The sequence below is a fragment of the Alexandromys fortis genome, unplaced genomic scaffold (genome assembly GCF_014885135.2).
Source record: "Alexandromys fortis isolate MF-2015 unplaced genomic scaffold, M_Fortis_MF-2015_v1.1 scaffold_1, whole genome shotgun sequence".
In the NCBI taxonomy this organism is placed as follows: Eukaryota; Metazoa; Chordata; class Mammalia; order Rodentia; family Cricetidae; genus Alexandromys; species Alexandromys fortis.
Genome location: NW_026067927.1, coordinates 16,388,428 through 16,413,989, shown reverse-complemented (window position 1 = coordinate 16,413,989; position 25,562 = coordinate 16,388,428). Strand labels below are relative to the sequence as shown.

At 42.2% G+C, this 25,562-nt stretch overlaps 2 protein-coding genes across 5 annotated transcripts in view; one reads left to right on the top strand and one right to left on the bottom strand.

Annotated features, from left to right (window-relative positions):
- The window catches only part of Pkd1l3 (polycystin 1 like 3, transient receptor potential channel interacting), a 51,125-nt gene extending 48,352 nt beyond the window's left edge, over window positions 1-2,773 (top strand). Inside the window, exons 30-31 of the mRNA XM_050143465.1 lie at window positions 1,574-1,705; window positions 2,358-2,773. Coding sequence (XP_049999422.1) covers window positions 1,574-1,705; window positions 2,358-2,468 — 243 coding nt within the window. The 3' untranslated portion in view covers window positions 2,469-2,773. The remainder of the gene's footprint in view (window positions 1-1,573; window positions 1,706-2,357) is intronic.
- A 129-nt stretch (window positions 2,774-2,902) lies between these two features.
- Ist1 (IST1 factor associated with ESCRT-III) lies at window positions 2,903-22,880 on the bottom strand. Of its 4 annotated transcripts, XR_007591965.1 has the most exons (11): window positions 22,714-22,880; window positions 14,406-14,508; window positions 13,114-13,294; window positions 12,537-12,624; window positions 10,784-10,867; window positions 10,094-10,204; window positions 8,528-8,734; window positions 7,799-7,891; window positions 6,620-6,789; window positions 6,359-6,407; window positions 4,074-4,172 (listed from the first exon to the last, which is right to left on the bottom strand). XR_007591965.1 is itself a non-coding variant. In XM_050143524.1 (10 exons), exons 2-10 carry the CDS (start codon window positions 14,491-14,493, stop codon window positions 3,979-3,981), a joined length of 1,095 nt encoding a protein of 364 aa, XP_049999481.1. In that variant the 5' UTR covers window positions 14,494-14,508; window positions 22,714-22,880; the 3' UTR covers window positions 2,903-3,978. The 4 variants fall into 4 exon arrangements, 3 of the variants coding, with proteins under 3 accessions (XP_049999481.1, XP_049999482.1, XP_049999483.1); XM_050143524.1 differs by lacking the exon at window positions 6,620-6,789 and having other exon boundaries at window positions 2,903-4,172; XM_050143525.1 differs by lacking the exons at window positions 6,620-6,789; window positions 7,799-7,891 and having other exon boundaries at window positions 2,903-4,172.
- Between the last annotated feature and the right edge of the window lie 2,682 nt (window positions 22,881-25,562).

Here is a 25,562-nt window from a genome sequence, read left to right as displayed (position 1 = left end):
ATAAGTATAATTTCACACAAAACTAAATAAATGAGCAAAGTGAAGGGGAAACTTCAAATAGGCATCTTATGAGGATGTGGGTCCTAACACTGAAGGGCTTATGTGACCAGGAAATTAGTGGAACTAGTGACAACTGTACAATTAATCACTCTGATGAGCCCTTGTCTTAGTCAGGGTTTCTGTGGCTGTGTTCAAACACCTTGAACAAAAGCAACTTGGGAGGGAAGGATTTACTTGGCTTTTATACCCTCACAGTCCAGTGACGGAGGCCAAGACCTGAACTCAAGCCCTGCAGGAACCTGAAGGAAGGAGGTGATACAGAGGCCATGACTTTGTTCAGCCTGCTTTCTTAAAGAACCCAGGGCCACCTGCCCAGAGTGGTACCACCCACAATGGGCTGAACCATCCCACATCAATCACTAATTAAAAAAAACATCAACCTGACCAATGCCTTTGGAGTGAACCCTTGCAAGTAAAGATATATGGACAAAAGGACATATTGTGTGACTCACTGTCACACCACACCTTCTACATCAAGATGGGCGATGGCAAGGGCTGAGGACAGATACGAAGGGATGGGGAGCTGAATGGTGTGGAGATGCATGATGTGAAAGAATAAATAGAAATAAAGCTGAAAACGCTCTATGGACTTCCCTTCAGCCTACTCTATGAACACATTTTCTCCTCTCGGATGATTACTGTTCTGTGGGTCAAGCTGACGTAAAGCTAGCAAGCACACCAGTGATTCAAAGGTTACTGATTAGATAAATCAAGTTTTTTCCAAAAAAGATGCAACTGCTACTTGCTATACTCGTAATGCTTGTAGCTGCATTCACAATTCATTGGTTAACAGGCCTTAGTAGCAACAATCAATAGGCCAACAGCAAAGGGCGGGGGTGGGGTGGGCAACACCATTTGTTAAAAAGAACATCTTAAAATGATAAGTATAAAGCCGGGTGGTGGTGGCGGCGCACTCAGGAGGCGGAGGCAGGAGGACCTCTGTGAGTTCGAGGCCAGCTTGGTCTACAAGAGCTAGTTCCAGGACAGGTTCCAAAGCTACAAGGAAATCCTGTCTCACAAAAACAGGAAAAAGAAAAAAGAAAAACAAATAAACTAAGTATAGAAACCACCCTCGTAAGACCTAAATTTAAAGATCTATGCAGAAAAGCAAAAGAGGACTTAACTATCAGCACTCACACCTTCAAGGCCATGATGGGAGGAAGCATATTAAGTCAGTTTCCCTCCTCTTCCCAAAGCCTTGCAAACCCTACCGACCACAGCTACCTCAGCCAAAAGCCAGTTCATCATCCTTTCCGGTACGCATTTATTCTTCCCATATGCGTGCTACCCCAAGCTTTCGTGCTCATAGACATATTTTTTCAGAATTGCCCAAAACATAGCTGGGATTTGAGTCATAATCCTATTATCTGTTTTTTTCTTGTAAAAGCTGGGCAATCAAATTTTAACCTTATTCATGTTATTTTCCTTTGAATCTTTTTCTCCCCCTAGTTTCTTCAGATTCAAATGTGTGCTCAGAAATTGTAAACTCCAAGAGATCTTACTGTCTTCCCAGGTTATTGCTCTCTACCCGGTCCTCGGCTCCTTTCTGGTCCTCACTAGCATCATCTTGATGGGACTCGTGATCATTAATCTTTTTGTTTCTGCTGTTCTCATTGTCTTCGGAAAAGAAAGGAAGGCCCTTGAGGTGAGTAACTGGCCCAGTATGAACAATTAACTGTCATCATTTCCTGTAACTGAAACTTTTAATGACGCTTTAAGACAGTGGTTCTCAACCTTCTTAGCGCTGTGACCCTTTAATACAGTTCCTCATGTTGTGGCGACCTCCACACTGTAAATTTATTTTCGTTGATACTTCATAACTGTAATTTTGTTACTGTTGTGAATCCTAACGTAAATCTCTGTTTCCCAATGATCTTAGGCAACCTGTGACAGGTTCGTTTGATCCCAAAGGGGTTGCGACCCACAGGTTGAGAATCACTGCAGGCATGGTGGCACACACCTCTAATCCCGTTATTTGGAAGCAGAGATAGGAGTCAGAGCTCAAGGCCCATGACATTACAAACTGGCATAATGCACAGATCAGCACATTCCCTTTAGTGGTCTCAGTTACTTTCCGAGGAAAACAAATTGCCAAGACATAAACAGCTAGTCTTCAACCATTCGTCAGACATTCCTAATATCTGGTGGTAACTCGTCACTATTTACTATATATTTAGAGGTGTTTGGAACGGCATCTTTAGTTACTATATACTAAAGGTGTTTGGAGTGGCATCTTTGGTACTTTAACCTATAATTGCAGGTCACTTACTTTTCCCTTTTTGTCTTCAAATACTCAGAAAGAAGCTACACTGACAGATATATTACTACAAAAGCTCTCAAGCTTGTTAGGAATCCGCCAGCAGCAGAATCCTTCATCTGAGAAGCATGCTGACAACACTGGGTACTGACATCCGTGTCTTCAAGATCTTAATCTCACTGTTGCTTAGGGTAGCTTACATTTTACTGCATTACTGATAATACTTTACATCGTATGACAGAAGTAATACTTTGTGTTAGTGAAGAATCCGAATCCCATTGTTTCCAAAATCTTGCTGAGGGACTTCAGCAGTGTAGTAAGGAGAAGGATACCCTAAGGACATAGCACAATCCAGCCACACTGCCAACCAACAGGTAACAGAATGCTCACCACTCAGGCCAAGAGTGAGCACAACTGCAGTTTACCTAAAATAGAGCTCAATCCCAGGGATTGAAATGAGCCCAACAGCCCCAGACACCTGTCCTAAGGGAGAGGAAAGTGAAGACTGGATCTGGCTTATATACTGATATGGATCACCTGGTAAAATAGTCTCCATTAAAATCCATTCCTTTGACCAACACTAGAGAAAGCAGGACACGGGATCTTTATTAGCAGCTACTGAGACAAACCAATCAAACAGTGAAGTTGCTTGAAACAGGTACATACAGAAATATTATACATAAACAAAAATCTCATCTTCCAGTCCCAAAGCTAACCTCCTGGGGAAGGTTGGCCTTGGCTAGGGGCAAAGAAGCACATAAGTTACCATAATAAAGAGTCGCATCCACCCAGGAAAGCAGTGAGCTACAGCAACATGGCACCAAAACTTCAGATATCAGCTTGAAAAGATGCCCTAATTGTAAGTATTCAAATGAAAACTTTCCCCCTTTCCTGTAGGCTTCCAGAATTGAGCACTTCTATTAAGGCAACTGGAAGCCCACCCTAGGCTTGGATAGAGACCTATGCTTCCTTCCTAACATGCCATGGGGAAAAACAAATCTCCTAGTGCTGCTCGTTCCTAAAAGGGAAACACAGCACTCAAAGTAAAGCAAAAGGCCACAGAGGGCTCCCTGAGCATCCAGTAGAACTAAGAGAGAACTTTTCCAAACAAACTTTGCAACTGGATCCAGGTGGAACAGTGCCCTGCAGCAAGAAGTAGTGTATGTCAATGAGAGGGCCCCGCCTCCAGGAACCGTGACAGTGGCTTCCAGGGCCATCTAACTCATTTGAAAAAACACACAGTGGCCTTGCTTCTCTCTACAATCACCCCCAAGCAGATGCATTTACAAGGCGAGGCTGAGACACATCATAGGATACTCTCTTCCATGGTCCAGCACCTTTGGCAGCTCTACCCACAGTACTTCCCTTCTCACTCCTTTGGGAATGGAATGGTCAGGAGAGAACCAAGGATCCATGTGACAGACAGACAGGCAAACAGCCACCGGAAGCCAACTGCTCCAGCCAGAGTCTCTAGCTGTTAGTCTCTCAGCATCACTAGAGAACTGGAAAGCAACACAGCTGGTAGAGCAGCAGGAGAGCCCCAAGAAGAACGCTCGGTGATGGTTAACAGATGAAACGGAATTTCATGGAGATTCATTGTTACAAGAAAGAACTGTTCAGTCTCAACTTCCAGAATCTGGAAGTTGCCTGGCTTAAGAGACCTATGTTTTCTTTTTCAGTTCCTCAAATCTGCGGGAAAGATCATCAAAGTCTATGTCTTCTGATGCTGAGGTACTGGCTCCAGCAGATGCAGTTGGGAGTGTGTCCGGCACAGATGGCAACTCTGGCAGTACAAAGTTGTTGTAATTATCCATGGGTCTGGAAGGGGGTTTTGCAGGAGCTTCTGGCTTGGGTCCTAATTAAATCGGGGCAAAGAGTATAATGTTACAAATAGCAGAAGAATGACTCAGCCATCCTTTGACAAAAACACCACCCAAACTCCATAATCCCTTTTGGCAGAGGACAAAAAAAGATCAAACTGCCGGAGAGGCTGGGGATGTAGCTCAGTTAGCAGAGTATTTGCCCAGCACACACAAAGCTCTTGGCTTTACACCAGCAATGCATACAACTAGGTATGGTGGTTTACTCCTATCATGGCCAGCACTAGGGTAGTAGAAGCAAGAGGATAAGGAAGTCCGAGGTCCTGTTAATACTGGTACTATTTGATGTGATCATCCATCTGTATGTCTTTCAGTTTGCTTTTTTCTTTTCCTTCTCTTTCAATGCTGGAGATCAAATCCAGGGACTTGCACATGCCAAGTAACTGTTCCACCACTGAGCTTATGGCCCCAACTTCCCAGTGCTGGTGTTAGAGATGCAGCACCACAGCCAACTTCTCTGATTTTAAATATGCTTCCTGGGGTGCTAGTAGCACTCCATTTGTAACTTACTGAACAACTACATAAACATGCTTACTTTATGAAAATTCACCCTTACTGTTTGTGCCTATTTTGCCCTCTGTGCTGGGTAGTTTTATATCAACTAGATACAAGCTAGGATCATTTGAGAAGAGGAAACTTCAACTGAGAAAATGCCTCCTCCAGAGGCCCAGCCCAGGGGGGGTTTCCCCTAGGTAGGTGGTCCTGAGTGGTATAAGAAAGCAGGCAGAACAAGCCATGAGACTGAGCAGGTAAAGAGCATTCCTCAATGGTTTCTGCTTCAGTTCCTGCCTCCAGATTCCTGCCCTAACTTTGACAATGGACTATGATATAGAAATGTAAGAAAAATAAACCCTTCCTCCTCACGTGGTTTTAATCATGATGTTTATGGTGGGTTTGGGTTTTTTTTTGCTTTTTTTTTGCTTTTTTTTTTTTTTTTTGAGACAGGGTTTCTCTGTAGCTTTGGAGCCTGTCCTAGAACTAGCTCTGTAGACCAGGCTGGCCTCGAACTCACAGAGATCTGTCTGCCTCTGCCTCCTGAGTGCTGGGATTAAAGGTGTGCGCCACCACTGCCCGGCCGATCATGGTGCTTTATTACAGCAACAGAAGGCTAGCCTAACTGAGACACCAATATATCACTTTAAAAAATATCTGGGGTGGGGGCTAGAGGGATGGCTCAGTGGTTAAAAGCTTTTCCAGAGGACCAGCACCCACACAGCCACTCAAAACAGTCCTAACTCCAGTCCCAGAAGACCCAATACTCTCTTCTGGTCTCCAGGGGCACTGATGCACATAGTGCAGAGACAGACATACACCCATATACACAAAATAAGAAAATAATTTTTTTAAAAAATGAGGAAGGGCTGGAGAGATGACTCAGCCATTAAGAGCACATGCTACTTTTCCAGAAAAACCCAAATTTAGCTCCTAACACACATGTCAAAACCACCTGTCAAGCCAGGTTAGGGGGGCACATGCCTTTAATCCTAGCACCTGGGAGGCAGAAACAGGTAGATATCTGAGTTTGAGGCCAGCCCTGTGGTCTAAAGAGTGAGTTCCAGGACAGCCAGGGCTACATAGAGAAACCCTGTCTTAGAAAACCAAAAGAGAGATAGAGAGAAAGAAGGAGGGAAAGAGGAAGGGAGAGAGGGAGGGAAGGAGGGAGGACAAAAACCCCCTGACTGGCCGGGCGGTGGTGGCGCATGCCTTTAATCCCAGCACTTGAGAGGCAGAGGCAGGCTGATATCTGTGAGTTCGAGACCAGCTTGGTCTACAAGAGCTAGTTCCAGGACAGGCACCAAAAGCTACGGAGAAACCCTGTCTCGAAAATCAAAAAAAAACAAAACCACCTGACACTGCAGCCTTAGAGGGCCCTCCAGCCTCCATGGGAATCTGTACTCACATGTATAAACCCACATACATATACATAATGAAAAATAATAAATTTACTTAAAAAAACCTTAAGTGACTAAAAATAAAACAGAGCCTTGGAAGATTGGGGTTAGGAAAAATATTTATGTTTCAAAGCAAGAAGTCCTGAGCTCTGTGTTAGACAAATTATATTTGAGAAGAGGACATGGACCATGATAGAATGCTATGGCCATGGAGAGAGGAACAGGAAAAGAGAATCCAGCATCCATGAAGCTTTCTGAAATACACTTACCAACAATCTGTGCAGAAGAGACATTTTTATCACCATTAATGTCATCAACCTGCAAAACACAGATTGTTACCAAAGGAAAAGACAATGAACAACATCTTTAGACAAAGTACTAATACTGGTACCAGCTCCTTTGTTTTCCAAAAGCTGAGCTGTTCACCAAAAGCAACAGAATTTGTCCTAAGAAAATGCCTCCTAGTCTCTCTGAACCACAGACACCATGCCAACCTCTGACCTGCCAGGCAAACAAAGAAAAAGTCTTACCATACTGTGACACTTTTCAGCTTCCAGGCAAAGCAAACTAGTAAATCTACAAGAACCAAGGCCTCAAGGACTGGTGAAGAGCCACCTCATTCCATAAACTGTTGACCATGTTCTGATACATGGACTACTAAAGCGTGAGAAAGACTCAGCTCCAGGAGAAAACACATCAACTAGAGATGAAAACCAATGGGAAGAATGATCAGAGAGAGCTTCCTAGGTGAGCAATTTACACAGCAAATCCATAGCAGCTTGTTTTCTAAGTAAACCATATAAAACAGCTCCCAAAGGCATGGATATATGGGTCATGTATGTACGTATATCCAAGACTGGCAGGAAACAAGTAATTGTGAAGTAGAGCTGCTGTTACAATCACAGTTCAAGGCATCTTTACTACATGAGCCATTTACCCATCACCCCAAACCCCCGAGCTCTGGGGACTGCACCTACACGAGAGACACACACCTTACCACTCAACTACTTCCCAACAGTTTTTTTAATTTTTATTTTGCAATAAGGTCTTCAATTTGCAATCTATCTACTTCAGTTCCCAAGCTGTTAAGATTACTGGCCTGTGGCAGAGGTCTGCTCTATATAAGTTCTAACTATAAGAATAAACTGTGAAGCCAATGCTACAGGCCAAAAATGAGTGACTGGACATTTTTGGTTAAGACAAATACTGTTACTATTGTTCCCCACGAATGTTGAAAACTTAAAACTGGTACTTTAATAAATATATTATAACATCAAATTACAGTAACTCAATGTGATTCTCAGACTAGTTAGTACAACAAATATATCTATATTTAGTATCTTGAGTAGGGCACTACAACTTTTTTACTTTTTTTAGATGGGCTCATGTAGTCCAGGCTGACCTTGACTCTTGACCCTCCAAAGTGTTGAAACTATAAGCATGTGCCACCATGACCATTTGAGTACTATAACTTCCTAAGAGCAGCTCCTTCCTGATTCCTGGCTTCAGTGCCAACATAGCAAGCCCACCACAAATGCCACCAACAGCGCACCACATCTCCAGGGCAGTATAAAAGCAACAAGGAATCCCAAAGCAAGAGCAACACCCATACTAAGTTGATCAAAAGTTTGCCTTCCCTGTTGTTATTACTTTGCTCTCTTCATGGGATTCACTCTCCTGCCGTTTATCAAAGAGGCTCAGGCACTTACAGACTCATACGATGGGGGAGTTGCTGGTATCTGAGGTGGGTGAATGTTAGGAAAGGCCTGGTAAGTCCCCACTGGCAATCCACTGAAATCCGACTGCAAGAGAAAAGCAGTATCAGAAACCCTGCTCCCAATCTGTAACTTCTGTATGGGATGGGAAGGAGTATGTGTGAATACACACAGTATGTATGCATGTATGCATGTATGTATGTATGTATGTATGTATATGTATCCTCAGAGGAAAGAAAGGCTCAAAAGGATCACATGTGATCAGAAAGACTACAAGCTTAAAGATCTACAATGGTTATTCCTCAAATACCACATCAAGTGCTTCAATGTCTATCTCCAAGGAAAAAAATCGAAAGTGCTGACATCCTGTTAATGAAGGTTTTTCAGCCTGGTAATAAAGGGAAGTTCTTCATTTTCAGAAAGAAAACAAACAAACAAACAAAAACTACTAGCATTACTGCAACAGGTACCCAGATGTTTAGTAACCTTTTCCTACCACTATCTTTAGATTGTTCTACTTTGGTACTTGCAGCAGACACCAAGGACTTTCCTCAATCTGATACTGTTCCTCGATACACTTGCTTGGTTACTCAGCTAATACAAATATTCTTTTTATTCTGTATTCCTCACAACCTACAATTCCTCAATGTGTTTATAGAGACCATATGCCTTCTTCTGCAACATTTTCTAAAGCTCACATCCACACTTTCTTTAGATACTTACTGGTCCCTTTGGCAGTGGATATGAGAAGGGAGCGTTTGGAGTGGGCATAGGCATGGGCATGGGCATGGGCATTGGCACTGTTCCATCAGGTCCACCAACAGGGGCTGTGAACCCGCCCCCTCCTCCTCTTCCAGGACCACCTTTCTTCACATCATCTGTAAATCCAACATCAATAAGGTCTGTCTCCACCCCAGCAGGAGCTTCTGCCTAAGAAACAAACACAAGCACTTAATCCAGGTCCACAGCCATGCTCCCTAGGAGAGTCTAGGGATACACACATAAGCATAAAAGTTGTTTACTCTGGAGTGCTCACAATTCAGCACCCACAGGGCATGTGAAGGAGGTGGGGAAAACACTACACTGCAATGCTCCACCATAGCCTCAGACAATTCCCAGGGAACAAGGGAGCCTACAAAGGTCTCTAAGAGAAGGGAAAGAGCAGAATGTAAAGATTTTAAAACACCCTGGCCTGGACAGATTCAGAAAGAAAATGCCCCAGGAAGGAATACTTTCTTCCACTGAGGGCCAGTTCTGATGGAACACTCAGGTACATTTCTACACATTAATGCTTGGGGGTGGGGGGTTGGAAGCTGCTATCCATCCTGAGGGTGTTTGCGTACAGGAGGTTTGCTTAGCATAAAGAGCTTCTACCACACCACACTAAGTTTAACTGTTGAATCATTTATATTCAGGACAGAGAATCTATTTTACATGCATCCCCACAATCAGCGTTTGGACCATTACCTGCACATAGCACAATAAATGAACCACATAGTGTAGTTGGTATTTTTTACTCTTTATAGGCCCACTGCCCAGCTCCCCAATAAATACTCAAGAGACTTATTCTTACTTATGAATGTCTGCCCTTAGCTTGGCTTATTTCTAGCCAGCTTTTCTTAAATTATCCCATCTACCTTTTGTCTCTGTGCTTTTACCTTTCTATATACTATATACCTTTCTTTACTTCTTACTCTGTTGCTGGCAGTGTTCTGGGTGGATGGCCCCTGGTGTCTTCCTCTCCTTTTCCTTCTCTTCCTCCTCCCTCTATTCTCATTCTCCTCTTTCTTCTTCCGTCTGGCAGTCCCGCCTATCCCTCTCCTGCCTAGCTATTGGCCATTCAGCTCTTTATTAAATCAATCAGGTGTTTCAGATAGGCAAAATAACACAGCTTCACAGAGTTAAACAAATGCAACATAAAAGAATGCAACACATCTTTGCATTATTAAACTAATATTCCACAGCATAAACGAATGTAACACATCTTGAAATAATATTCTACAACAATGTAGCCAAGTCTTGGGTATTACAATTTCTTCAAACTTGCTGAAAGGTAAAAATAATATGCTTTTACGTTTCTGTCAAGATTGTGCATTCTCAAGATGCCTTCATTCATTCATTCAATCTCATGCTTTAAGTGACCTGTGAGATTTGCAGGTATACTTATTGTTAAGAAGGCACTAGCTGAACAAAGGTTTCCTCACTCAAATTCAGCTAGCATAAATAATACCCTCATCAAGCAGTCCTACACAGAGACTCATTTTCCTTTGTGCTCTGGCATAAACTTACCATGACCACAGAGTCAGGTTCATAGGGTACATTGTAATTCTTGGCAATTTCAATCAGGTATCTTTCCACTAGGATTTTGGGTGGGGCTTCCACACTCAGTTTGTGCATTAGCTGTAATAAAATATTAATGTTAAGAAGCATCTGTACAACCAGTCTAATCCAAACTTGTTACTTTTAAAAAACGAATTCCTCGGGGTTGGGAGGAACTAAACTCAGTGGTAGAGTGTGCTTAAGTCCTGGGTTTAAGACAAAAATAACAAAAAAGGCCAAATATTTCCTCTCATTACTAGTAAAATTGGAGAAGAATAAAGATGAACTATTTTTTTTCCAGTCAGAAGGCACACTGGGACCCATGCTTTTCTCACTCTCTCTAGCTGCATATGAGATAGATACAGGAAAAGATTCAACACTAATGCCATTCCCATTTCATTCATCCAACCCTTCTTTCTACTTTCCTTCCTGCCTTCATAACATACAGAAGACGGAAAAGACAAAAGCAAGCACCACAATCAGGTGTTGGGCAGCGAAAGAACCCAACTGTACTGCCGGCCACATAGCCATCCTCTGACCTTCCTTATACTATAAAATACACCCCTCAACTAACTCAGCCATGCACCTGCACAACTCAAGCCCCTGCTGGTAATAAAACTATCTTTCCCACTGGGTCCTGATTACAAGTATGTTCTTTACCCTATCGTTCACAGTCCCAATCTGGTTGGTCCTGCACAGCTTGCCATATTCCTTGCTATATTTAGCACAGAGCTGATCAGCAACCTACAAAAAAGGAAGAAAGAAAAATTATAACAGAAACCACTCCAGCTTCACACTTCCTATCAACATTAAATGTATATTTATGACTAGGTTTAAAGAAACAATGCCTATGAAACCTTAAGCAGACACTATTTATTCTCTTACCCAGAAAGCAACAAGCTAACTACAAACACTATCATTAAGCATGAAATACTGTAAGTACAACAATGAGCTGAGCAAGGTGGCACACACCCGTAATCCCTTTAACTAGGGAGGTAGAAGCAAGAGGATCAGTTCAAGGCTAGCCTGGGTTACATGAGATCTTTTTTTCAAAGATCCAAAAAATAGTAAAATGATGATGAACAAAAATACACACTATTCCTACTTTTAGGGAGTCTTAAAATCTCTGTGCAAATAATATTAATAGTAAAAACAACCCAATAAAGGGCCACCTGCAGCTAAGATAAATGCTCCTAAAGGAAGGCACACATGCAAATCAGACCTGAGCAGAAAAGCGAGATGAAGTTGCCTCTGAAGAAAACAATGTTTTGTCAATATCTGAAAGATTATTAGAAATTAACTAAGCAAAGAGCTGGGTATAGTATCAAGTCTCTGTAATCCCTAATGGGAGGCAGAAAAAGGAGGAGCCCCAAAGTTTGAGACCAGCCAGGGCAACATAGTTAAGAAAGAAACATAACAAGTTAACAAGACTAGAAAGAAAATTGTTCTAGGGAAATGTGTAAAGGTCTCCTGGGGCTAAACATGGTCAATACACAAACATGAAACACAGTCAGTGAGCCTATAGTATAGAACCTAAGAGTATAATAACAATGGAAGACCTGTCTACTTCTTTCTTTTTTTTTTCTTTTCTTTCTTAAGATGTATTTATTTATTATGTATATAATATTCTGTCTCCATGCATGCCCACATGCCAGAGGAGGGCGCCAGATCTCATTACAGATGGTTGTGAGACACCATGTGGTTGCTGGGAATTGAACTCAGGACCTCTGGAAGAGCAGCCAGTGCTCTTAACCACTGAGCCATCTCTCCAGCCGGAAGACCAGTCTAGTCTACAGAGTTAGTTCTAGGGTAGCCAGGGCTACACAGAGTTACCCTGTCTTGAAAAATTAAAAAAAAAAAAAAATTTAGATACAACAGCTGGCATATAAATCTGCCTTTTAGAAAGTTGTTCAAATTCTCAAAACAGTATTTTATGCCATAAAGGTCTAAAAAGGAGTAATTACTGAACAAAGCCTATTTTAAAACCAGGAGGTACAAGATAAAGATACCCAGTCAAATAAACAGACTTTTCTTTTTTGGTGTTTTTTGTTGTTGTTGTTGTTGTTGTTTCGAGACCAGGCTTCCTGTAGCTTGGAAGCCTGTCCTGAAGCTAGCTCTTGTAGACCAGGCTGGCCTCGAACTCACAGAGATCCACCTGCCTCTGCCTCCCAAGTGCTGGGATTAAAGGAGTAAACTACCACCACCTGGCTAAAAACAGACTTTTCTAATACCAAAAACTACAAAGGCTGGGCATGGTGGCACATACATATTTTTAATCCCAGTACTCAGAGGCAGAGAAGGGTAGTTTTCTGTGAGTTCCAAGCCAACTAGAGTGACATAGTGAGACCTTGTCTAAAACAAAACAAAACAAAAACAAAAGCCTACAGACATTATAGAAACTGCTTGTACTCACTATTTTCAACTCAGCCACTTCTGACTGAAGTCGAGGAGCAGCCCAGATCAGTGTAGACACAGATTCAGCCAGACCAGAATCTAGTTCCCTAAACAAAAAAATAAATTAAAAAAATTATATATATAATATAAATAAATATAAAATAAATAATATAATATATAAAATAAATAAATATAAAAATATATGTATAATTATATATATATAACTTAACACCTTTAAAACAAACAAAATCATAGTTTTTATATCATAGACCAGATGACCTCCAAAGTTATTTCACAAACTACACTGGCTTCAGGTAATTGACATTCTAGCCTTTTCCATTTCCCTATTTGCTTCTGAAGAAACAAAAACTAAGTGACATGTTCAAGTCCTCAAAACCTCACACAAGCTGAACCAAGACTCAAACCTGGGACACTGGACTTCCAATTCTGTTTTCTTTTCACTAATGGCAAACAGATCCTTGGGAATGCCAAAGAACTGCTTAGTGTTAGCCTGCTGCAGACGCACACAGACTGAGAAAGTATTATTCCATTCTCAAATTCCACATTTGTTTAGCCTCTCAGGCAAGATATCTTACTTCATAGACTGGATAAGGCCAAACCGAGCCAGCAGCAGGTCACAGTACAGCTCCAGGATCTCCATGGCCTCCACAAGGTAGTCCTCCCGGATAATGTGCTCCACACGGATGCGTGCTCGCTCATCCTTTCCAGCAGCCAGATAGTCAGCGATCTCCTTCCTTGCTTTCTGAGCCAGTTCCGCTGGGACACAAACCCCATTCCAGTCACACAGCAATAATGCACTGGAACCTGGCCAGTTGGCAGACCTCCACCCAACAAAGACTGGGAAGGTTCTACTGTAATCTACAGTATCCTAGCTCCTACTCACACATCTACTCTCATCATAGCTGCTCTAGAAGTCACCACCCTACATAGATGATCTAAGACACAGGCTGACATTTCCAACTCAGAAGCCAGAGTCAGGAAGGATACTACACTACTCCACAATAGCTGCTAAACATCCAAGAGGGCACTGGTTCCAGGATACCTATGGATATCACAACCAGAAGGCTCAAGTGCCTGGACATATAAAATGGGACAGAATATGCAGAGCATTTACGCTTAGCCTCCTGTATACTTTAAACCACACCTAGATTACTTATATGTGTAATATAAATGCCTGTTACAATGTATTATTTTGGAATAACGACAAGAAGTCTGTACATACTTAATACATAGATATTTTTCTCTGAATATTTCTGATCCACATTTGTCTGAATTCACAGGTGTGGAACCCATGGATGCAGAGATTACAAATATAGAGGGTGAACATTACATCCCCTTCTGTGGTGGTTTGAAAGAAAATGTCCCCCAAAGGGAGTGACACTATTAGTAGTGGCCTTGTTGGAAGGAAGTGTGTCTCTGCGGAGGCAGGCTTTGAGATCTCACATATGCTCAAGCCATACCTAGTGAAACAGACCACTTCTGGTTGCCTGCTCAAGATGTAGGACTCTCAGCTACCTCTCCAGCACCAAGTCTGTCAGCACATTGTCATGTATGGACTGAACGTCTGAACTGTAAACCACCACAATTAAATGCTGCCTTATAACTCTTACATGACCCACATAAGAGTTGCTGTGGTCATGATGTCTCTTCACAGCAACAGAAACCCAAAGACACCTTCTCTGCAACAAAGTGTTTCAATTTAACTATATATAAGAGGCAGACATGTATCCTAACTGCAAAGCTGTACAAGACTCCATAGTACTAGCCTGAAAGATCCTGTTTGGGATGCTGGTAGCTGGTTTAAAAAAAAAAAAAAAACTAAAAGGGGGGGATGCGCAGAGAGAGACATGACAGACACAGTACTCACTTTTTTTTTTCTCCAACAATTTAAGACGATTTATGACTAATCTCAAATTGACTCGTAAGCGCTCAGCTTTGAAGCCGGAGCCCAGCATGCTGTCCTGCTCCTTCTGGAAAAAGTAGCAACACAAGAGTCCAAATTAGTTCAGAAACTAGTACTACTTAGAGGCCGACTGTAACATAAACCAGAGTGGTTTCTTTCCTTTTTTCTTTTTAGTGCTGGGAATTGAACCAGGGCCATATGCATGTCAAGCACATATCTACCACTGAGGTATCCCCTCAGTCACTAGGGATTTTCTAATACAACGACATGACCTAAACATCTTGTTTACATTATCATTTTACCATTGTTCAAAGAACTGACTGAATAGGAATAGGTGGGCATAAAATCTGAAAGAATCTGGTGAAAGATAAAATTTGTATGTAGGTATTGGCCACAGGAATAGGGTGATTAAAAAGACAAGAAGGCCAGGCATGGTGACACACACTTTCAGTCCTAACACTCAGGAAGTCAAGGCAGGCAGATCTCTGTGAGTTTGAAGCCAGCCTGGTCTACATAATGAGTTCCAGGATAGCCATGGTCACAGCTACAGAGACAACCTGTCTCAAAAAACAAAACCCCAAACAACAAAATAAAGAGGCAAGAAGTACTCCTGCCCCCCCCCACAAAAAAATTCTCAAAAAATAGTGGCCATTTAAAAAAAAATGCCAAATTTAAAGCAAAAGTCAAAATACCCTTATGTTTTCTCAAATATTGCTACTAAATTTGACCCTTTGAGAAAAACTACTGTCTAGTATCACAAAAATGTCAATAGCATTTACTTAGGCACAGAGTTATGGGGGGGGTTGAAGAATACAGGCAGGAACCTGCTCTACAAAAGTCTACAAGAGAACACTATTTACCAAGACATGCACTGACAGGCATAAGAATCAACATAACCATCACAGGATGTCAGGACACACAACTGTGCATTGACCGCTGTATATTCTATTTCAAGATAGCACAATTTCTATTTCTCAATTTTAGTTCTGGACTCAAAACTTTAAAACAATGTAATGTTCACATAGAAGCTAGATCTGACAAAGTAACCAAAAAAGATACAAATAAAGCAGACAAAATGTAAAAACACCAGGACTAGTATTTGTGTAAAAAGCACTTTCAGAAGATAACAGAATATACTTCCTTCTGTGAAACTACATCAAGAAAACTTCATACAACACTGAATAACTTGTATATCACAAAATAACTTTCATCCATTATGCCAAGTTATGTTCAATATATTCAACAAGTATTTTATTGATTATGTGTCAGACCCTGGCTAGATGCTGAAAAATAAAGAGTGTTAAGTACAGCCTCTGACTCTCACAAGAAAATCATATTCTACTGAAGAAGAAAAAAATAGTTAAAATCCAGCAGGCTATAACAGTGTTTGAAAAGGATTATGATTCTAGAGTCTCTCAATTGGGAGTGACTGGAGACATCTTGCATTGTCGCAACTGGAGGGGAAGCTATTGCCCACTAGTGGGTAGAGGCCTAGGATGCCGCTAAACATGGAAGAATGAACAAGACAATGTCCTTACAACACCTCCAAAACCTCAACAAAACCAAGACTGAGAAACCCACTGTCGCAAATTCTTAGGACAATCATAATGAAAGGTTCCTCAGATAGCAAAGCTTAAGCTGTGTCCTAAAGAAGAAAACAGGTCTGTGTAAAGGGAGAGTGTAAGCCTGGTGTGGTGGTACAAGCTGACACATCAAGACCCTGTCTCAAACCGAAAACCTCCCAAGTACACGGAGTTGTATATGTAAAATCCCAGGTTCCAGAGAACAAGGTTTCTGAGAGTTAGACTCCTGATACTCTAGAAGACTATGTGTTCACAGATCCAAACAGCATCCATATTTTCAGGCATTCATAAGCAGAGATGGATAGGAAGTAGGAAGAAAGAAACACATTAACAACTACTATCATATATTTTCTAGTCACCTGCACTAAATCAGCCAGCCACTATGGGTCGAACTAAGAGTAAAATTTAAATGCAAGTCAGGAGTGGCATCTGTAGCCCAAACTGATGAAAGAGGATTCCTTGAGTCTTAAGTGTTCCAGCCTAGGCAGTCTGACCTATTCTGCAACTACCAAGGCCCAGAACCAGAGGGTGATGTGTTGGCCCACCTAACATCCAGCCCATCTGTGATTTGCTGGTGCACAGAAAGGGACAGGTCCTGCAGACTCAAAGCTACAAGTCTCCACAACACAGGGCAACAGCAAGATAATCAAGGGAAGTTTCAGCAAAGGCCCAGCATCAATAGTTCAATAGTGTAGCAAAAGCCATAGGACTCAACTAGATCAATGATTCTCTGCAATCAACAGTTGCAAGTAAAGATATGTAGATAAAAGGGATTACAGCATGACTTATTGCGTCACAATACAGCTTCCATGACGAGACTTTTTTTCCTTTTTTTTTTTCTCCTTTCCTTTTTCTTAAAATTTATTTTACTTTATTTGGGGAGAGGGAGGTTGCAGGGCACAGGGTGAATACAAAGGGACAGAGAAATGAATGGGATGGAGATGCATGATGTTAAAGACACAAAGAATAAATAAAAAGAAGGGGGAAAAAAAGAGTTCCAGCCTGGGTAATATAAGGAGATCCACTAAACTAAAACCTAAATGTACCTGAAGCCTATATCGTGTACTTTATCACATTATAAACTGTAATAGAGCTCAGATCACATGTACAAGGAAGGCCTAAATGAAAACAGGAGTATGGGGGCAGAGGCCTGCAGAGACAGCTTAGCTGGCAAAGCACTTGCTGCTCAAGTCTTACAATCTGAGTTCAATCCCCAGGAACTATATAAAAAGCTGGGCATGGTGGTACATAATCGTAATCCCAGTACTAGGGAAGCAGAGACAAGCAGATCCCTAGGACTCATTAGTTAGCCAGCCTAGCTTGCTAGGTGAGTTCCAGGTTTCCAGTTAAGACCCTGTCTCAGAACTGTGGTGTCCCAGCACTTGGGAAACAGAGGCAGGCAGATCTCTCTGAGTTTGAGGCTAGCCTGGTCTACAAAGTAAGTGTCCAGACAGTCAGAACTACTAGAGAAACCCTATCTCAAACTACCACGCCCCCCCATCACAAAAAAGACCCTGTCTCAGAATCCAGTGGTGGTGGCACACATGTTTAACCCCATTACTTTAAGAGTTCGAAGCCAGCCAGGGCCAGCCCGGTCTAAAGAACAAGTTACAGGACAGTCAAAGCTACACAGAGAAACCCTGTCTCAAAAACAAAACAAACAAACAGAAAAAAAAAAAAAAAAACCCTGTATCAAAGGCAAGATTGACAACTCCTGAGGAAACAGCACGGGAGGTTCACTACTGGGTTCTACATGTTCAAATATCCTCTATAACAACTACGTATGGAATGCCTTCTATACTATAAAAGTCATAGAGATACACTAGTTAAAAAAAAAAAATCAGGGGCTGGAAAGATGGCTCAGTGGTTAAGAGCACTTCTTGCAGGAGACCTGGATTCAACTGCCAGCACCAACATGACGGCTTACAACCATCTCTAACTCCAGTTCTAGATCCAATGCCTTCTTCTAGCCTACCTGGGTACCAGGCATGCACATGGTATACAGACATACATTTGATCAAAATACTCATACACATAAATAAATAGAAAAAGAAAAAAATAGTTACTGCCTTGTGTTATAACTCAGAGAAAGTATCATATCACTAATTAAAATAACTCTCATCAGTGACTCAAAGAAAGAAATGGTGTTAGAAAGTTTATTACAGGGATTGACCTTGTCAGCCACCTGTTTGGAAAACACCACAAAGGCAAAAGATAACATTGGGACAAAATGCAGAGTTGTTAGTGGGGGGTGGGAGTCAAGATTTCTGTGGTTCTTAAGCAGTCTTGGGCTTGATCCTCAGCACCAATGTAATGACTCACAACTGCCTCCATAACTCCAGTTCCAGAGAATATGGTTCCCTTTTCTGACTTTCACAGCTATGCTCATGGTGCATTTACCTACATACAAAAATTACAAAAAAAATTAATTTAAAAGAAACAAACAGAAATATTAGAAGTAATATTGATGTAAAGGATCAACAACAGAATGGAAAAATGACAGAAGAAAAAACCAGTACACTGGAGAGATCAATAAAACTCTCCAATATGAAAAAGAAAACTACTGATTAAAAAAAAAAAACACTGATTAAAAACAAACAAAAAAAAACATAATTAGAGACAGTTCAGTGGTTAAATGTGCTTGTGGCACAATCATGAGCATGGGAATTTGCATCCCAGCAAGCATGTAACAAGCCCACATATGCCTATAACCTTAATACTGATCTAAGTGAAGCCAGGCTCACTGAAGCTTGCTGCCTTCCAGCCTCACCAAGAAAACTCAAGTCTCAGGTTCACAGAGACACCCTGCCTCAAAAAAAAAAAAAAAAAAAAAGCTACTTGAAAATAATTAGCTAGAAATTCCCTTAAATTAACACACATACACACAGAGACTCAAAAAACTCCAAACACAACAAACCCAAAGAGGTTTATGCCCCATCTCATCATAAACAGCTGAAATCAGATTCACATGCTAACACTACCACCTATAAACACTTTACCAACAGCCTTCTCAGGCCTTCAAGTATTTCACATATACAACCAAAGAGCAGAGCAGAGCAGAGCATCTTGCCCAAAACTTAGTACTTGTTATGCTGATTATGAGGAAACTTAACTAAATATAATTTTCCTAGTTTAACCACTCACACTTTTTTTTTTTTTTTGCCATGTTGGGATGAAAATACTCAGGAACATATATGATAGGTAAGTGTTCTGCCACTGAGTTACATCCCAGCTGAAAAAGAGAAATTTCAATGAAAGCCGACAGCAGCTTTCAAGGAGCTTACATCTGAGACTAAACAATGGACAACCACAACACAGGGCCTAATGAATAAATCATGAAAACCAGCTTTCAGTTTCCTACCCTGCTCATACAGGAAGAGCCTACTGTGACTGTGCTGCCATTTTTATTTTCATTAATAAGAGTCATATATGGATCATCAGCCTCACTTAGTATTCTAAGCATCTGTCAATTCCTGATTTTACTCAAATCCTTAACAAAATCAAAACTTAGTTTCTCACCAACCAGATCCTTAGAGGCTTCTTCATTCTTAGTAGGAATAAAGAGAAGAATTTAAGATTATTTAGGGAAGGAAAATAGAGACTGCTGCATCAAGAACTGCTCCCCAAAACACTGAAACAACAGTCTTCTTGAAACCTCCATTACGACACATACAGACACAAAAGATCCTCATCAACCAGCGTTAGAGTCCATAGCTGCAAAGAACCAAGAGAGAAATGTGATGCAATACAGTGGCAGCACACACGCTGGGACGCTAATAAGACGTGTTTTCCAAGACACATAAATCAACTTTTTCAATGGATTATTTGTACAGTTTGCCAGCAAGTTTACTGTACTTTCATACGATATAGTTTAGTCAAATATTTGCTGACAAAACCAATCAAGACTGGTATTTTCAGAGCTGAGTGGTGGTGGCAGTGCACGTCTTTAATCCCAGCACTCGGGATGCAGAGGCAGGCTGAGTTCCAGGATAGCCAGGACAACACAGAGAAACCTTTCTCAAAAACAAAAAACAAAAACAACAAAAAAGACTGAAATTTCAATAAAGGAATCACACAACCAACAACAATGTGTGAAATTCACAACAAAGACTAGGCTTGGGAGTCCAGGCGCCATCAGTTTCAAGAAGTTACCAATGCTGGAATGAACCGGCATTATAAGATATCTTTAACGTTTTATTAAAATATTAACACATTGCAGAAAACTCTCAGGGTGTACATTTTTGGTTGGCTTTTACTGGATTCTTTTGCTTTTTCTAAAACTAGAGTTCACTCTAACCTAGGCTAGCCTCAAACTCATGGCAGTCCTCCTGCCTCAGCCTCTAAACTCTAGGGTAACAGACCTGCCACAATGACTCAAAGTTGTGAAGACATATTAAGTTGTAGGTGGGTGAGCATTTATCACGAGCTACTGTGGATCACGACGCAATCACAGCTTATAGCAATTGATAATTCAGATGTCAACCCACCAGAGAAATTATTCTCAGACAAAGGAACCCTGCGAGGCAGGGCCTACTACTACTGAAAACCGTTGCTTTCATCTGTAACTTCACTCGTGCAATAATAGCTGTGATATCTTCCATCACCATGTTTTCATGCAATGTGTATATGTAATCTCATGATTGTGTCTCAATCTTATGGGCATATATATCTGTGAGTGGTCAGGAAAATGAGTTTTATTTAGCTATATAATTTTGATATATAGAAAATATACTAGGACATACTTCATAGCTAAATCTATTTGTCCCACAACAACTATAGACACTTAAAAGCCTGCTGTTCCTTTTGCTCAGACTACTAACTGCACACAATTAGCTTGCTTTCACCGCAGAGCAAGTTCAAACTAGACTAAAGACTTTTTGTAAATAGTTTAAAACTGTACAGCTATGCACAAGGTCAGAGTCACAGACTCTGACAAGGTTACAACACAAAGCACCCTAAGAAAAGCATGCCAGTTCTTCACTTGTCAATCTGCTGACAATAAACCTATGTCTCAAAGTTTGTCACTGGGCACTGTGCCCCCCAACACCCACCCCCATATCCCCCACCTGGTCATGGTCCTACTCTTGTAACCTTGGAGCCTTGTACTGCCCTGCCAATGGTTTATCCTAGGAATGTGCTTTTGACCAACGAGAAGTAACTCTTGTAATTTTTTTTTTAATCACTCCAAGCCTCTTGTAGAAAAGTTTGGAGGCTGAAAAAAAGAAGAAGCTAGGGAAAATTAGAAGTAGAACAGGGGAATCAGAATAGAGGCCGAAGAATAAAGAGACTAATTTGGAAAAGCAGAGAGTGAGAGCATTAGTTAGTTCAGATACCCAAAGAAAAAAGCCCCTTTCGCTTGCTGTGGTGTCCAATCTGAGCCCTGAAGAGGGTCTAGGGACTGGACCCCAAAGGCTCTCATCAGGTGGGGACTACGCACCATTATCCTTTCGCCATTTACAATCCTATCACATTATAAAACCCTTATTTGTATGACTGCTTAACAATTTCCATACTAATTGCCTGGACTTCTGACATCTGTACCATAGCAGGAATGCTGGAATGCATTACTTTTCCTGGGTTTGAACTGACTTATACAGAATACACCTTGTTTCGCAGTTTTACTTTAAACCACAACACGCCACATAAAACTGGGACTTGATCCTGATTAGAGCTTAAGTAGACCAGAGTCTACCTGAGGATTCTAGAGGGGTGCAGGTCATGTAGAAACCAGAGGTACAGGAAGAAAAGAGAGGGCTACAAAGTCACCGGAGGGAGGAGGAGGGAGAGTGTATTTTTATCAAGTGAGAATGTTAAAAGGCTGCATGACTTAAAAACAAGAGCGCTGTGAGGTCCCCCAAGAAGGTCTGTGGATCAAAAAGCTTGAGGGGTCACCTCATAGCCAGGCGGTGGTGGCGCAATCTTTTAATGCCAGCACTCGGGAGGCAGAGGCAGGTGGATCTCTGTGAGTTTGAGACCACCTTGGTTCACAGAACTAGTTCCAGGACAGCCAGAACTGTTACACAGAGAAACTGTCTCGAAAAATACATACATACATAAAGTTATCACCTCAGGTTTTAATAAGCTGGAAAAAATATACGCATAAGGAAAAATATGACTGAAACAAGATGGCATGTTGATTGTTGTTCAGATTTGAAAGTTACACTGCTTTGTTCTCATAATGAAAAACAAAGCTCAATTAAACACGAACGCGTAAGAGCAATAACAAATAAATTACAAACTCCTTTGAGCATCAGACTAAGCGGACAGAAAGCACCGAGAGCCTCCCTCTGCTGTCCTAGTCCGAGCGAGGTCCGCACCCTAGTTCAAGTCCTGACCCCAGTACCCGGAAGAGCAGCGCGGGGAACAGCGGCTATCGGGATCTGACTCCCTCCGCAGCGACCGGGGCGGGACACAAGGCCTGCCAGAAAGTCTCGACCCGACGACACGGCAGAGGGGTGTCTGCTCAGAGTCCAGGCCATGCCCGGGGAAAGAGGCGCCGGGGACAGCGACGCCAGCACCGGTCTCAGCGGCCCCACCTCCTCCCCGCGGCCCGAGCCCGACGTCGGGCCTGATTCCGACTGTCAGGGCTTTCTTCCCCGCCGACACGGCGACGGCTGGGGTCCGGGGAAGGGCGGGGCGTAGGACGAGGAGACAGACGAGGCTGCCATGGCTACGGAGGGCACGCTCACCTGGCGGAATCCAGACGTGAAAACGGAAGAGACAGACTTCCGATTAGCCGCTTCGCGTCGAAAATGGCGACTCCCCCGACCTCATCACCGCGAACCCGGGCGGAGGAATCCACCGGGCGTCTTAGCCACGCCCTCCCTCGCAGGGATTGGCTGCGCGCACAGCGCTGGGCGGTGTCGCTCCGAGAACTCCGCGGTTCCCACCCTCTCGGAGCCGGACGGGCTGGGGACTATTTCCCACCGCGGAGGCGCGGGACTTGATTCGGCAAGTCACGCGGGGACTTGAGTCACTGGGCTAGGGGGAGTGCCTTGCAATTTGCCCGGGGCGCGGTGATGCGAGTGGAATCTGTTCCTGGAGTCTGTGCCCAGTACCCTTGCCCCAGATCGTTCAGCCCCTGGAAGAACCGGCTGCAGGCTGCCTCGCAAACGTCCCCGGTTGTGTGCCAGCCTCGCTCGCCCAGCGGTCGGACCTGGAGCATCGGCCTTTGAGGAGTGGCTAGGCGGGATTCAGCGCTGCTGAGCCGACTTTCTCCCACGGCCTCTCGGCTCCTGTTTACCGATGCTGGTTCTCCCTTCCGCTCCCATACCGGGTCTGAGTACTGCCTTACCGCGCTCTACCTGCGACCTGCACCTTCACTAACGCTCCCTTCAATCCACCGCCGCCGCCACTTGCTCTTATTTCTATCTGTATTCAGAGGAAACTTTTCTGGGTTTAGAGTGAAAGAGCCTTCCAGTACTCTCGCTCTCGGCTCTGCTATAGAGGCCACAGCTACAAAGACCAGAACTGGGGCTTGTCTTGAGTCAGTCGTAAAACGGGACTGCGGGTTACCTTACTACGAGGATTGAATGGATTTGTAACCATGAGCTTTACTTCAAAGCTCCAGAAGCCCAGAATACACAATATTTGGTTCCCTTAAAATGTTCGGATCTCCCCCACATTAAACATTTGCATATACAAGTTGTACTGCAACAAGATCATGGTATTTATTGCTTTAAAAAAAATCCTCTGACAGACTAAACTACCCCCTTCCCAGGTCTCAACAACAAGTGCAATGCTATGAAAGATGCTCCTGAAACACAAATTAGTTTATTAGGCTTATTTACACAGTGTGGGTGATCACTCTCCCCCAAATAAGACTGCATTGGAAAGTTTTTACCCAGTAGGAATGAAGGCTTCCCTCACAGATGGAGCCCACTCACCTAGTGGTCCCCAGTCTATACTCTAGCCCCTCTCCAGACCACATACAATTAGGGCAGATTAGGTGATACAGAGTACCCGGATACCCAACGTCTTTGTCTTTCTATGCGGGGATGATCTTTGCCTGTGGGCACAGCTAAATTCCTAAAGGTGGCTGTTGTTTGGCTCCAAGGATAGTACAGTAAGTACCAGCACAACATTAAAAAAAATCATTTTTAAAAAATTGGCCAATTGTTCAGATTTAAGGTGCTTAGAGACACCGAACCAAAGGTATAAATGTGTGTGTGTGCCTTGTTTAGATGCAGTTTCAAATTAAACAATTATAAATTACGGGGTTTTTTGAGCCAAATGGAGACATTAGATTATGAACTAGGTGATAACAAATATTATTTTGCGATTTTGTACAGAGACATCTTTTAATGTAAGAAATGCCTAAAATAGCAGCCAGAAAAAAACCGGTAATGGTTTAATGGGATGGCAATGAATTCTGTAGTGTCGTCACTACATTTAGCATGTTTTAAGATGTTCAAAGTCACAGCTGGAGAAATGGCTCAGTGGCTAAGAGTGCATCATACTGCTCTTCAGGAGGACCAACCTGTGACAGGTAGCTTATGGCCACCTAATTCCAAGTCCAAGGGATCCGACGCCCTCTGTTGGCCTCCTTGAGCACCTGCATTCACATTCAGAAACAGTCATTTAATTTTAAAAATAACTTTTAAAAGATGTTCAGAGCCATTAACCAAAAAGTTGGAATAAATTTGCAGAGTGTGGTTGTACACACCTTTAATCCCAGCAGTGGAGAGGCAGAGGCAGGAGGATCTCTGTAAATTCATGGCCAGCCTGGTCTACATAGATCTAGGACAGCAAGGACTTATTTGAAAACTTTTTGAATAATAAAATTTATAAAATTTAAAAAGAAAAAAGAAATGATGACTGCAGTCCTGTAAACCCAGCCCTTGGAGGTAGAGGCAGGAAGGTCGGTAGTTCAAGGTCATCCCTAATTACCTTGACAGTTCAAGGCAAACCTGACCCAGTTTTGTTTTGTTTTAAATGTTCTGAATTAATTCTTATCCTTCTAAAGGGATATATAATATCATACATGGACTGTAATTTTTCTTTGAGACTGGGTTTTGCTATGTAGCCCATTCTGTCTTCCAACTCTCTATCTTTCTTTTGTTTTGATTTGTTTTCTCAAGTGCTGAAATTGCACACCTGGTCTGGAATCATAAATATTTAAGCAGAGCTCTACTGATGGGCATTTAGGTTATTTCCAGTATTTTGCTTATGAACAATGCAGAGACTAGATGTTTACCAGCTTAAACTGTACTTCCTGGGTAAATTCCCAGAAACAAAAGAACTGGGCCAAAGAGTAGGTATGTTTTTATTCTAATAAGTATTGCCTAACACCTTTCATAGAAGTATCAGTTTACATCACTAACACAAAGCATGGAAATTTTTATCTTCCCATGCCCACAGCACTACGTTATATAACTGAATAACTTTTAGGATCACTGGCATCATAGTAACCTTGTTCAAACCCTAGAAGTAAATAGATTTTTAAAAGATATTTATTTATTTATTTGTTATATATACAATATTCTATCTGTGTGTGTGCCTGCAGGCCAGAAGAGGGCACCAGACCTTTTTACAGATG

Excerpts from the sequence above, each read along its gene's own strand:
- Ist1 (XM_050143524.1), bottom strand. The coding sequence starts at position 14,493 with ATGCTGGGCTCCGGCTTCAAAGCTGAGCGCTTACGAGTCAATTTGAGA. Across the intron at positions 8,735-10,093 it reads AACCTGACTCTGTGGTCATG|GCAGAAGCTCCTGCTGGGGT; the intron begins GTAAGTTTATGC and ends TTTGTTTCTTAG. Across the intron at positions 7,892-8,527 it reads ATCCACTGCCAAAGGGACCA|TCGGATTTCAGTGGATTGCC; the intron begins GTAAGTATCTAA and ends TTTCTCTTGCAG.